At 46.9% G+C, this 14,464-nt stretch overlaps 1 protein-coding gene across 1 annotated transcript in view; it reads right to left on the bottom strand.

Moving 5' to 3' along the window:
* Positions 1 to 14,464, bottom strand: part of GALNT14 (polypeptide N-acetylgalactosaminyltransferase 14) — a 93,506-nt gene that overhangs the window by 34,904 nt on the left and 44,138 nt on the right. The window contains exon 3 of the mRNA XM_061350523.1: positions 3,953 to 4,051. Coding sequence (XP_061206507.1) covers positions 3,953 to 4,051 — 99 coding nt within the window. The remainder of the gene's footprint in view (positions 1 to 3,952; positions 4,052 to 14,464) is intronic.

Here is a 14,464-nt window from a genome sequence, read left to right as displayed (position 1 = left end):
CCAGCCCTGGAAGAACAACTGATCACCCAATATTGGCCAAATCTCAGCATGTGAGCATGCTAATGCCTGCAGAGAAGGGACAGCAAAGGAAAGGAGATGATATTCTCATAGGCAAGCTATGGAGTAGATCTCCCTCCTAAATGGGTAATGAGATGGGGAGGCACTATTACCCATTACTCTCCCTGCACCCAGCCCAGCCAAGGTGATGAGGAGTGCATCTTTCCCAACCACACTGCTCCTCCTCCTCCTCCAGTGACCACTATAGCCCTGGGGCATCCTTAAACTCTGGCTCTGAAGGAGCTGGGAAGCCAGAGCTGGGCAATGAGTTGGTTTCCCTTCCTAAATCCATGCTAACACAAGATGGAAAGAAAAAGAAAGAGGAAACTGTATAGCTTATTCTCTCCCTTGTCCTGCCTTCTCTCCTTAGGTTTACTCATGTGGTCCCACCCCTAGACTATTGAAGACTCTCACCGTCTCTAATGCACTGAGCCGTGGAGCTTGAAGTACGTGAAACCAAACCACAGGGGGGTAAAAAAACTTGCCCAAGGTAATTTGGAAAGGCTGAAACAACAATCCAGTGGTAGTTTCTTCACTGTCTGCATAATAAATAATATAATCTCAAGAGCTACTTTGCAATTCACCTTTCTGGCCTCTTCTTTCATTTTCTATTTCCCTTTCTCATGATACCTATCCCTTATTTACCTGCACTATTATATCTATTAACAAGCATAGTTATATCCACATTTATAAATGCTGACTATATCATTTGTAGAGATTTGGGCATTCAATTAATATAGCTTTCTCCCCCCCATCCTCCTTTTTCCAGCTGGTCAGAGAAAAGATTATGAAACTTATATTAATTTATTATTCAACACAGTCCAGTAGCTTTACTCAATAGCTCTGATAATGCAAATTGTTCATAAACGAGCCATCCCAAATGCTCCCAAAGTAACTTGTGTAAGGGGTGCTGTGGAGGCCACATGCTGGTGCCTCTGCTTCATGGGTCAGAGCAATCACATCCTTGCCAAGAGTCACATGCAACATACTGGGCCTGTAAAACAGCTCAGGTTTGATGCTCAGTGAGCATTAAAGCTCTCAAGCACCTAGAAAAATGGTAGGAACAGCAAAATCCCTCCTGCTCCTCATGTAAGTGGCCCCTTCTGCAAGAGCTGATCTCTTCCCCTACTAGCGGGTGCCTTTATCAGCATTTCCCTCTGCCACTCATTCACGGTGTCCTGTAAGACCAAGCAATGCCCCTTTGCCCTGTTTCTTGCTCCTGAGTAAGAATATTCATTTTACAATGAGGTTTGAAAATATGACTTACTGGAACTCAGAAAACCAGGTTTGCAGCCCAAGAGCTTATAGAATCATAGAATAGTTTGGGTTGGAAAGGATCTTCAAAGTCCAACCCCATGGAATGAGCAGGGACACTTTCAACTAGATCAGGTTGCCCAGAACTACATTCAGTCTGGCCTTGAATGTCTCCAGGGACTGCACATCCACCACCAGCCACAGACAAATCACCTCTGTTCCTCAGACTGTCTGTCACCTGGGTTATGGCAAGAGCATGATATGGAGATGTACTCTGAAGAACAGGATAGAGAAGCCCATTTCACTCACTGCCATGCTAAATGTGCTTAGGGACTCTTGGCCACATACTGCACCAAAAGGCACAAAGCAGTATCAGGAGGACAGAGGATTTTTTTCCAATGTCTATGGAAAATGATCCATGTTGTTACAGCCACCGTGGGATACAGTTATCTGGAAGATCTAATTAAACTAGCCTTTTCGCTGAACAAGGAGAGGGAAAAAACAGAGCAGTCAGAAGGCACAGCAAATTAGCCTACAGAGGCTGAAAAGGCAGATGAGCTCCCAGCTGGGTCCAAAAACAGTCAGAGAGGTGGCAATATGTTGCACTATCACGGCCAGAGAGAGAAGCAGTGTAAAAGCCACATCACCAGAACAACTTGCCACCAAGGGCTGGTACCCCTGTGGCTGGTTGGATCAAAGCAAGTTTATAAATACTGCATCCAGGAGGAAAACGTTGAAGCCTGACACCAGGAAGCCTCTTCCAAACTGAGGACCAGAAAAAGTAGGATCAGCTCAGGAGAGCTCGGGTTCTTAGCCCAGGGAGAGGCAGGGGAGATAACGACATCATGACAAGGTTGTCATCTCAGTTCCTCACTGCCTGGGCTTGCCTCTGCAGTGCAGCTCAATGGGATGCTCTGCAGGGCTTTGTTGCTGTCTAGAGATAAGCCTACAGGAAAGATGGCTCAGAAAGGGCCCCAGAGCTGGGGAAAACCTCCCCACAGACAAAATACGATCGCTGGAATTGCTGGAGTAGATGAATTTTGAGGAACGGTGCATGGGGGCAAAACTGTGGTGGAAATCACATGCAACCAGGTAGGGAAGGCAGCAGGGACAACTAATGAAGTCAACCAAGAAGATGAACAAGGAAGCAAGTCTTTCTATAGCTAGAAATCACACACTTCACAGGACAATATCCTCTAGGAAGAAGGAAATATTCAAACTAACTTTGATTTTATTTTCAACTTTGCCATCATTTTAGTGAACAATTCTTTAATGAAGAATGGGGGATCCAGGTAGAAGGTCTAACATCTCTCATGTGACACGCGTAATGCCAGGACAGTCAAGTGCTAAATTATGGAGAAATGAGATTAAAGTCAAACTGTGTGTTACATGTTATAAGCATCCTGTATCTCAGGGGCAGAGTACTTGGCTTTCCCTTGCGACCTCTATTACAATGGTAAACCTATACAAGGCATTGTAAAGATAAAAGAGAAGGTCCAGCACCAAGGAGGTGGTACACAGCACCATGCATCAGTGCTATGCACACCCAAAATCTATGCACTCTAGAGAGAAAAAGTGGTGGTAGATTATTAAGCGTGAAGTGAAGGAGATGGGATTGGGCATGAAACCATAAAGCAAAGCAGGAATTCAATTTCAGGACTGTCAAACTCACTTGTGGCACTGGGTGCATTCACCTGAGGAAGGATGTTGTTCTCAAGGAAGAGCCCAGTGAGGACATGATGGTGAATAGGGCACAGCTGAGGCCTCCCCACTCCCTCCAGCAAGCAACACCAGTGTCACCACTGCCAGCAATGGCAAATGGTCCCTGGGGCTGCCAGGGCTTAACTGACAAAGGCTGGCAGCAGAGCATAAACCTTCCCTATGTGGGCATGAGACACATCTCCAAAACACTTACTGAAGGCACAGAGCAGAAAACACCCAAGCTCGCTACAGAAGAACCCACCAGCAGAAACCTGTAGATAGACCCTCAAATGTGTAGTGAACACTCTATCTTCCCACAAGAGAACTTGAATCAAGGCACACACTGAGATTAAACACCAATTTCAAAAACCTGTGGTGAAAATGAAGTCTTTAGTCTATCCACGACAGCAAAACACAGCCAAGAACAAAACAACAGATGAAGGAATGGCCACATGCCCAGAGCACTCCACCGTGTATCCAGAGGAGTACACAAAATGTCCTTGAAAACCTAGCCTGCATGTGCACCATTAGGGCTTCTCAATTAACAAGTCTTTCTGGCACTCGATGGGTCACTGGAGAAGCTCAAAGGGCACTACCAGAGCAGACATCTACATAATAATAGCTGTCCCTAGAGGACTGGGAACAAATACAGCTGAGCACTGACACCCAGCTGGATGTAAAATCTCTTATTCCAGACTCTGTCTAATCTTCTGCTGCTCTCTCAAGAGTGTCCCGTGCTAGTCCCTGCAAAGGGAACACAGCTACTTACTTTCCTGAGCATCCCAATGTAAAACCTACTTCTCAGAGACCAGCTTTCACATAATCATTTGAGGCTGTAGCTGGTAGGTCTGATCCCATTGCTGCTGTGAGTGCAGACACATTCTCCCTTTATTCACAAAAGCCCACCTCACCCTTCTTTAAGAGCAGACTGGGAGCTCACCTCCGAATCGTCCTTAGCAGGGTTGACCTGGCCTCATTGTGGAAGGTGATGATGACACTGGTGGATGGGAGGTCCTGGCGATAGTGCAGTGTCGTACACCTGGGGAGGGACAAAGAGGAAAAGGCTGCATGAATCCTTTCCGAAGGAGCCCAGAACCTGCCAGGTAAATCACTGAGGCTTGAAGCAGCAAAGAGCTTAGCTGTCATTAACAGGAAGGGAAGAGAAAGGAGGCACTCCGCTTGCAGCCCTTTAACATTGCTTCCCAGCTAGCATACCCTCCTGGTGCCACCAGCCACCCCACCAACAGGTAGTGGGAAGATGAAGGTCCTCCTTTTTCATATTAGCAAGGGCAATGCTACCTTAAACAGATACTCCCCACTGACGTTAGAAGGACATGATCAGAAATGGGTCCTTCATGCCAAAAGTCAGGCGTGGGTGATGTGCTTGCAAAAGGCCAGCTGCCTCGGTGGTTTTGTGAGTTTCCTGGGGCTTTAGGTGTCATCCCACAGGTACTGGTTTAGTGAGATGAGGTTTTGCTTCTTAAACTGAGGCAGGGGCCTAAGCACCCACCCAGCTGGTGCCACCAGCAGAGCTAAGAGCATCACTGCAGCTCCAGCTCCAAGTCACCTCACTCTTGCCTCCCGAGGCAGCAACTTCCACCAGCTGGCTGCAAGGTAAGTCAAGTCCTGCTCCTACATTGATTGTTTCCTTATTCATTCTGTCTTAATAGCATAACCTGACAATAGGGAAGATTGGCATTTAACACTTTCCAAGCCAGCCTGCAGAAGGTGAGAAACCACAGCTGCAGCCACAGCCCCTGCTGCCTCCTTCCCAAGAGGAAACGTAGACTCTGTAATGACTTTGACCTTTAGATGATGACATTTGTGGCTTTTAAAGATCAAAGCCAGCATAATCCTACCTCGGGAAATCCAGATACACCTCTTAACAACTGTCCTGCTCTTTCCAGGTCCCTCTTGGTCCCTGCTGTAGCCTTAAGATGACAGACCAGTAGAAGGAGGGCACCAGCCTGAGGAGCATTCCATCCCAGCCATCATATCCCTTCCCATCCATGTTCCACTTGCCTGCTCTCATGTCACTGCCCAGGTGCTACCACTACCATCCTCAAGTGAAGCAGTGAAGAGGACTGAGAAACCCATCTTTCAACAAACCATAACTTTTCTCCCCCAAAACTCCAGACCACAGTATCTTCAAGGTGAGTGAAAACAGACGGGAAGATTAAGCTGGAGATGGAGAGGAGAAAGCAAGTAAGAGCAGCCAGATGTTGCTGGTTTATGATAGCAGCGAGGCACGTTGCACCTCAGAAATAACAAAATGCTTGAGGTATTCTTTTTAACAAGAATTTTTCACCTTTTCATTTTGAAATTGCATTTATGATTATTCACAAAGTGAACTTAATGAAAAGAAAGTGTACAACAGGTAAAATAATTCCAAAGATAAGAAAATGACATCTGAGGTGGGACAAAATATTTGGAAGCTGAATCAGTTACTGCTTTTTCTCACTGTTTCACTCAAAAACTTACCAAAATCTGTCTCAACTTGACAAAGCAGATGTCTCACTACTACCTTGTACCTTCAGCATAGTTACCAACCCTAGAAATTCATCACTGAACCAATTCTAATTCTAGGTGCATCCACAAAGGACACCAAAGTTGAACAGCTACTCCACATGCAGGAGGAAATTCAGTAACATTGCCCTGCGCGTCAACACCCTCATTCATCAAAGTTACATCAGGGATGCTGTAAGTAGAGGGTTTCAGAATAACTAAGCAGCACCAGGTCATGCCCTGAGCTGCTCATCTGGGTCACTGTGCTCCCTTACATCATCTAATAACCAACTTCAGCTTTCCCAGCACAATACGATGAGAAAGAAGCTGCTGCTGCTCTGTGCCTTTTTTTGCCACGCTCAGGCTCAGATCTCGCTTACTTTGTGGAGCTGCAGGGACAGACTACAACAATTGCTCTCCCTGTGCTATTTATACACCATTATCTCCTAACTGTTCGCAGATGCGCATCCTTCTACCCACTTCCAGCGCAGCATCAGGAGGGGTGTCTGTGGAGCAAACAAGGGAAGCTATTTCTGGAAAAGAATGAAAGAGGGTGGAAAATACAAAGTTATCAATACTTTAGTTATGCTATTACAATAGTTAAGGAGCCAATAATTAAGGCTGCAGTGGATATGTGCTGTATCACTCACCAGAAGGAGTGCCGGGGATACTGCGCACTGGCTGCCAGCGGTGCAATGAAGGCTCCTCATGTGCTTTTGGAAGTCTAGATTTCTATGCACCAGCTCAGCCTACCCAGGCAATGTACACGTGGGAAACACTGAGATGTCATGTATAAGCACCTCCAGAGCTGGGTCACTGTGTCACTTGCTCAGCAACTCATCCATTTCTGTAGCATCCCAAAGGTGGGATCGATGACTGAGCTGCTGCTACAGAGCAGGCTGGGACACAGCAGCCCCCACAAGCCTTCTTCACCTCTGCAGCTAGCACTGCACCAGAAGTGGGACTCGCGTCTCCAAAATCCAGCCCAAAATGGGTTAGGCTGAGCTGCTGCATCTGCCAGGGCTCCTCCACACTCCATATGTGGCCCTGGCTCTGCCCTTGACAAGGATTTTATCCCTGGGCCCATCTTTCAGGAGCTATCCCAAAGTTTCCTACAGTTGTTCCCCAAGCTGCTTTTTTTTCCTTCCTGTCCCAGTGTAACTGCAGCTAAACATCCTGGCTCCCCAGAAGGCAGATTTCAGCTTAAGTTGTTGACTACAAGTGTTTTTTTGGCACTTGCTTGGGTAATAAAACCCACAGCTTGGAAAAGCATTAAATCCAGCATGTCCAGAATTATTTTGTGTGACAATTACATCTGGGGTAATTTCAATTTAATACCTCACTGCAAGTGAAAATTGCAGCATGCAGCCCTAAAATTGCTGTAATAATGAAAATAAACCCTCTAAGAGCTGCCTGTGCTACCTCAGGCTGTCACTGGATAAACATTTTGTGCTGGTTATGGGATTTCATAGGTCACCCAATTGCCAACAAGAAAGAGAACAAAAACAACACCCACAACATTTTCAGGAAACCAATGAAATCATGCTTGGTTTGGTTTTTTTTTAGATTGTTCAAAAACCCCCAAAAGTTAAAAAAAGGATAACTGCACATTTGCAGTGCGTTGAAACTCACTGGCTAAAGTCATTTCAAGTTTCATGCTTGGGAAGCTTGCAGCAAGACAGGGGAGCAAGCTTAGCACAGCGAGTGCTAGCAGGACCGCTGCTCTGCTGGCTCACAGCATCTGGAGAGGGCAAAAGAAGACAGAAGCTTGGCTGGCCTGCCCTGAAGCTCCAGAGGGAGCATCCAGCCAGAGACAATTATTCTGTCCTCACGCAAACCCAGAAGTCAAACTTCCCTCCGATGGGAAGTTTCACTTTTCTGTTTTAAGGTTATTCGCCATTCAAATCAGGAAACTGTGATAAGGGCATTCTGGATGCAGACACCTTTGGAATCACCCTTGGAAAGTCCCATCCTGAACTGGCCACTTGCTGTACTTCCTCCAGGGTGGACACACTGGAAGGCGCAGCACATCTCATCTCTGTGTTCCCAATAATCCTGAGCTCAGGAAAAAACAACTGCACACCCATTTGTTGGGACAGGGAGCAGACGGCCAGAGCCCTTCACTCATCGTAGGAATCACAAAGCCCTCCCACAAAGTCCCAAACTTTGGACATTCCAGCGGCCTCCAAAGTCTGTCAGTCTTATTTCTTGGGTTGCTTCTGCCTTTATGCTCCTGTTCAGCAAGGGTGTAGCCCACCCTAGGTGGCCTCTGCACACAGCCATCCCTGCATCCCTATAGGTCCTCCTCATGGGGCAATGCACACCTGTTCCCAGGGGATTTCAACCCATTTTACATTAAAAATGGCAGACTTAACTCCTAGTGCCGCTCACCAAAGGAAGGAAACACTGCTACGCAGCACTATGGCAATGACTAACAGTGCGAACAGAGATGGACCCTGCTCCTCAGCACCTCCTGGTCCACCCCGGCTCGTACAAACTGTTTTCTCCTTGACACCATCACATGCCCGCAAGAGCTGCACCATGTGTCATGAAACCCACCTCTCACACTCACCATCTCCTGTGCCCCATTAGCTTCCTCCAAGAGATGATTATCCTCATCCCGCTCCCCCTGCCAGGCTTCTGCTCATTCCTTTTCTCTGCTTCAACAGCCACCACTTGCCAGCAGCTCTGCTTTGAATTTTTAACGTTTTCCATGAAGTCCAAACTGTCCCTCAACACAGCTCCCCACTTCCAACCCGCTCTCTGCATGTTTAGTTTGAACAGCCAGCCTCATCAGACAGAGATACAGCATCTTTAAGCTCCCTCCTGGCTCTTCCCTTCTCTGTGGAAATAAGTGTGAGAGCAGTGTTGTCACCACACATCTAAACCAAGAGTGTCTGGGTTGGTATGCATGGTGCGCGCTCAGAGGGCTCTCCCTCTCACATCAGCTCAGAGGACAGGGACCTGCCATCAAGTTCAGACTTAAACAGGAGAGATTTAGGTTAGGTATCAGGGAGAAATTCTTCCCTGTGAGGGTGCTGAGGTGCTGGCACAGAGTGCCCAGAGAAGCTGTGGCTGCCCCATCCCTGGCAGTGTTCAAGGCCAGGTTGGACACAGGGTCTTGGAGCAACCTGGTCTAGTGGAAGGTGTCCCTGCCCATGGCAGGGAGTTGGAACTGGATAAGCTTTAAGGTCCCTTCCAATCCAGACCAGTCTGGGGTTCTGTAAGAGCTCCAGCTGCATTGCACCAGCAGGTAGCAACCATGCCTGGGCTCTGCATGCCTGCAGATGCAGTATACACCTTGGTCATACCTCTCAGGGTGACATAGCCCCAGCCAGTGGGAAACCATTGTGCCTAGATGCTATCTTTGAGCTGAAGCAAAATTACACGTGACTTCCATAAAAACACTCTAAAAATAGGGACCCTGGGCATGTTGCAATTCAGAGCTGTAGGGCAATGTATGTGCCAACTTGTACGGAAACTAATGCATTCATGGAGCTTACTGCTGGATAGCACTGTGCACTGTCTCACCTAACCTCTGGGTTACAGTCTCTGGCATTTATCCCAGCATTTTGCAGTTATCCATGCATTAAGCCCAATGACTTCTGTCTGACTGCAGAGTACCTTTCATAAAGTCATTACCTCATGCCCTCCAGGGATGGAAAACCTAAGAAGCACTGCTCATGTTACAGTCAATGCATCACTCTCGTACAACAGTATAAATGGGATACGACAGTTCGGTATTTGCGTGGCTAGAGCACAGAGAGGGGTCAGTGGTCTTCTTCATGACATTCACCTCCCATCACCACCCTCAGTTCTTCTCAGCCAAGTTCTCCTTCAAGCCATCCTTCCTGCATGTTACCTCATGTCACTCAGCTCTCAGAGACCTTCAAAGTCCTACTTTGTCTTCCCAAGCTTCCTAGTCGCCAGCATCTCCTTCTCCTTCTTTGTGAATGCTTTGCCCCACCTCAATCAGGATGAGGCTGCAAAACAGAGGGCTGACCATGGTCTGCCTTGATGAGCATTTCCAGTACCACCATGCACCACATGCACTGGCTGGCACCCAGGGCCATGCCAGGGGACAGATGTTAGCAGCAAATAGGCTGCTTGCACATCCTGCACTTGGGGCTGGGACAAAGACCTACTGACAAAGCTCTGGGGTTTCCTCCATAACACCAAGGGCTTCAGTGCTGACCACTCCACCAGAACACATAACAATCTGAATGTGAACGTCATAGCTCAGAGCACATACATGACCTTTATAGCATGATAGGAAGAGCAGTGGCTGTAGAGACTGCCACCAGCCATAGACCCTCTTGAGTCTATCCTGGTCCTGCAGTTCCACCTCAGCTGGCTGTGACCACAGGCAGGCAGGTGCTACCAAAACACCAAAAGGCCTAAAGCAGACTGAAGCTGAAAAACCAGCTGGAAGGTGGAGGACTCTGGAAAGCAGCTATAACAAAAGGAAGTAAGAAGGGATGAAGAGTCAGATATCAGCAGGTGATGCCACATGATTTCAGGGGATGCCAGCTCAGGTTTGCCTTGCCAGAAGTGAAAAACTACCCTTGCAAAAGGTCAATAGAATTTCTCTGTGCTGGTCTGGCATGTGCCTTGGGTTGGCATTCCCAAAAAGAGACTGGAAAGCCCTGAAGGTGGCATGCAATAGCCATAGCGTCTGCTGGGATTGGTAGAATGGGGGCCATCAAAAGAGGAATCCCCTGTTGAGCAGACGATTTGGGGGTGTGCAAGGGCTTAAGCTAGGGCAAGGAGGCACGTCTGCAACAAATACTCAGTGGTGGTTAACATCAGAGTTAACAAGGAATTATTTAGCAGGCTTCAACTAGATGTAATTGTATAAAACTGTAAGGAATACCATCAGGAAAACACTGCCAGGGCACTGAACCATTTCTGGCTGTAGATCAGGCTCCAAGAGGAACCTGTCCAAGTCCCCACCTCTCTCCTCCCCAGCACATGCTACCACAAAAATACCAGAAAACAGGCAAAAAAGAGAAGCCCTCCCAAGGGTAGAAGATGCAGCTGCTAATGAAAGAAGTCTTCTCAGCCTTCCATCGTCAATGTGCTACCATAAATGTGACGGTCACAGCTAGTGCTTGCCTGAAAGCTTCTGGAAATTGAAACAGTGCTATATTTGGCTAGTGCACAATTAGTATTTCCTCTAACTCACTGCTTCTTTCGGTCTCTTTCTTTCTTTTCCCTGCAAGATAGATATCTAAAAAATTAATCAAACAGCTAAATTTGAAGAAAGGGGGAAAAGCAAGACAGCAAAAATAACCTGACGTGCTGCTGGCTGCGAACCTCAAAACTGACATGATGATGCATTTATAATTCATTAAAGATTCGCTGGAGTTTTGTCTTTGAAAAAGGGGAGGGGAGGGAAAAAATGAACCTACTAAAAAGGAAGGAGAGAATAGCATGGCTGCATTTAAAAACAAGTTAAACCAGATTGTGTGTCTTGATTTTCAAAGCAGCTCATGAATAATTCAGTCTTCTAGGGCTCTCAACACAGACTCAGGGTCTGTCTTGCTCCTTGACTGCCCCCCCTCCCCTTACTTCTTCAGAACTGAGGCAAAAAGAAAAAAGGAGCCAAGAACAGTAAAAAATAAAAGTACAACAACAAAAATAATAATAAAAAAGAACTTTCCCTATTTTCAGTAGAATTGTAAAATGTGGCCATATTTCTGATGCCAGTTTCACTGCAACCAGAGCTGGCAGCAAAGGTTTTCACGTGGTGAAAGTCAAAGCAAAATCTGGCACCTTGCACCTTCCTGGAAAGCCACCAATCCTTTATTAAAGGTCTTTAGAAACCAGGACAACCTAAAACTATATCTCAGAGGGTCAGAACCACGGATGTAAAGATTCAGTAGGGAGGATGCTTTCTGACCAGAGCTTCCTTTCAACATGTGGCAAATCAAAGCAGATAAAGTCCCCATCCCACAACACCTCCTTAATCATAACTGGAGAAGCACAAACTCAACCCCGCACTGTGATAGCTCAAAACCACTAAAGCATGTAGGGATCTGCAGCTCTTATAGCAAAAATCCACACAAATGGCCCCAAAATATTTTCTGTGATCACCCTCCTTTTGCTACAGCTGGCAGAATAGGGTTTTAAGGTGCTGAGTGTCTGAAAAAACAAGAGTTTGATGTAAAAAACAGTAGCATGGCCTTAATTATCAATAGTGGTGAGCCTTAGAGAATTAGTTCCATCACTTGCTAATGCTTGACTCTGAATTCAGCCTACACAAACATACTGGGTCGATATAAATACCGAGAGAAGCACCAAAGTTAAACAAACAACTTCATTCTATCAGAATTACTTGGGGCAAGTTATCAAAGTAATCGATGGCACGTAATAACTATGAGACAAGTGGTCAATATGCTACAGTGGTCAAAAGCAGAGGATGGCTCTAGCAGAGAGTGATCAATGGCACCCTGAATGCTGAAGCACTTGGTGATGAAGTGATGTCCATCATGAATCATCAGCAGGCCCCATATTGGTTGAGGCGGGCAAGGCATTGCTCCCTACGAAAGACACTGAGACAAGCAAGGCTTTCCCTTCCCTATAAAAAGCCCAGGATCTTCCCTGTGCATTACGGGGAAGGAGGCAAGTGGAGTTTAATGAGAAGACCCCATGCTTCCATGACCAGTGTTTGCCCACCTCGAGGGCCACAGCTGGGACTGTGGTCAATCCTGGTCTATCAGAGACCCCCATCCCTCCCTCTAACAGGAAGATCTCTCCCCAGCTCAGTGACTGCCATGGCCTTCCCACATCCTCCCACCAGTGGTTCCTGCAGCCGCTGACGCATGGTGCAGCATCACTTCCACTCCAGCACATCGTTTGTTCCAGAGGAGACCAATGTGCACTTTTCATCTGATACTCAAAATCACTTGTTTTTAAATACAGCCTGTCATCTCTAGATGACTACAAGCAGCAAAAACATTTGAGATCTAAAGGAATTTTTTTTTCCCTTTCAGGATGAGAATAACAGATCCCTTTGGCCTTCATTTTTTCTGTATTTCAACTTTTAGATTCACTGAAAGCTTTGCTTTCAGTTTATCCTGAAGTTGTCATCTTCTGGCTTTTTCTTTTTCTTAAATAATCAAAGAACCAAAACACAGCCATTCACACAGCTCTGCTGAGCCCTGTTTGCCTGCACAGAACCCACATGCAGGGTCCAGAGACACGGCATTGACAAGAGGGATGTAACCCAGGGTGTTTCCATCTTCAGCCTTTCAAACAAGAGCAGTGGTGCTGGTACCCAGTCATTGCTCACCTTGAGAGGCAGTGGCTTGTCCTCGGGGCACAGAAACTGGCAGGTCACTGTTGGTGTTAAATTCCAAGCCCTCCCTCCTCCCCATTGCCCATCATGACAGGGACATGCAAAAAGATCACTGTGCCACAGACAGGTATCTGGGGAACCAGCTTTTATCTCCGGGTGAATGTGTCACAAAAGTAGAGCTAATTAACTGGGGCTCTGGTTTTGAAAAAGGTTAATATTTTATCACACGTCTTCTGTCTTGAGGAATAATTAGCCCTGGCAGTACGAGCTCTGCTCTTTCCCAGGGGACTGAGCAAGAGACTGGAGGCTGGAGAGAGACACGTGGTACTGATGGAGAGACAGCATCTCAGCTCTGGGCTAGCAGTACGTCTAACCAGCAGTTACTTCTCAACACTAACCTTCTCTAGAATATTAACGGAGGCAAAGCCCTGCTTCAGACCCTGTGCCTGTTCTGCTTGTCCTACTCTATGTCCTCAAGTACAGGGGATGCTTCAAACCAAGACGCTGTGACTCAGCCAAGAACTTCACAGCTCTGGCACCAGAGCACTAGTCCAAGTCCCTGTTTCTCCCCAGGCACCACTGCCAGTGCCAGCTCTGAGGTGTTCTCTTCCCTTCTTGCACCACTGCCCTTGTCTACGCAAGAGGGAAATCCCAAGGGCTCTCCTAACTCTTCCATCCCAACCACAGACCTGCTCTCATGAGGGTAACCAACTGCTGAAGCAAATTCCCATAGGGACTGCACAGAAGAAGTCCCCAGTGCTTGCACAGCAGTCCTCGTCTTGGGCTACAACGCACAACACTCCACAAGGCTACCAAGAATAGGGCTGGAATGCAGATGGAGGAATTGGAGAAGGGCAAGGAAAGGGTCATTTAAGATTGACCCAAAACTATTTTGTGCATGCATTTTTCTTGGAGAAATGCAATATACAGTTGGATGGGGAATTTCCAAAATGAAATCAAAACTGTCTCATGGTGAAACACAACCAAAATAACTCAGTGAAGGAAACCTAACATGGGGGGGGGGGTAAGAAGGGGGTGTGTGTGGAAGCATTTTCAGCTTTTTTCTCTCTGAAACAGCAATTTCTGGCAATCAAAATGTGTTCTCCAAGGAAGGGACAGCTGGGGTGGAAGCTGTGTCTGCTCCTGGCTGAGCTCCTAAGACTCTTCTTGGGAGGACGCCTGTCCCATGCAAATGATGTCCCTATCCATTAGGAAGAAGCACTGTGGAAATGGGACAAGAAACAACTTGGAGAAATAAATCACAGCAGCAGGACATTTAATATTATACCATGTCATTTGCTGGAACAGTCCAGAGTCACCAGGAGCCAAGCTCCAAGACACCAAGGTCCAATGAGCTCCTCAGGTCCCCACACTGCCAATTCTCTTTGCCCTGCAGACACCTTTATGCCAAGAGCACAGCTCAGGAATGGTTTCTGCTCACTGTGCAGATGGGTGCCATAACTCACACTCCTCATACAGCTCTTTCAGATACAACTACCTTTGCCCTTCAGGAAAGAAATGAGTAATACAGCCACTTAACTGACACATCCTCCTGCATTCAAAACACCCGCCTGTACATTTCCATCAGCTTCTCATGTGGTCTAGCTCCCTCCTCAACTCCTTCCCAAGAGTTTGCCTTCACTCTCC

Source organism: Neopsephotus bourkii, unplaced genomic scaffold (assembly GCF_033783945.1).
Source record: "Neopsephotus bourkii isolate Nb327-2 ecotype Australia unplaced genomic scaffold, CSIRO-AGI_Nbou_v1 NB_518, whole genome shotgun sequence".
NCBI classification, from domain to species: domain Eukaryota; kingdom Metazoa; phylum Chordata; class Aves; order Psittaciformes; family Psittacidae; genus Neopsephotus; species Neopsephotus bourkii.
Note: the sequence above shows the minus strand (reverse complement) of the source record. Positions and strands in the feature narration are given on the sequence as shown.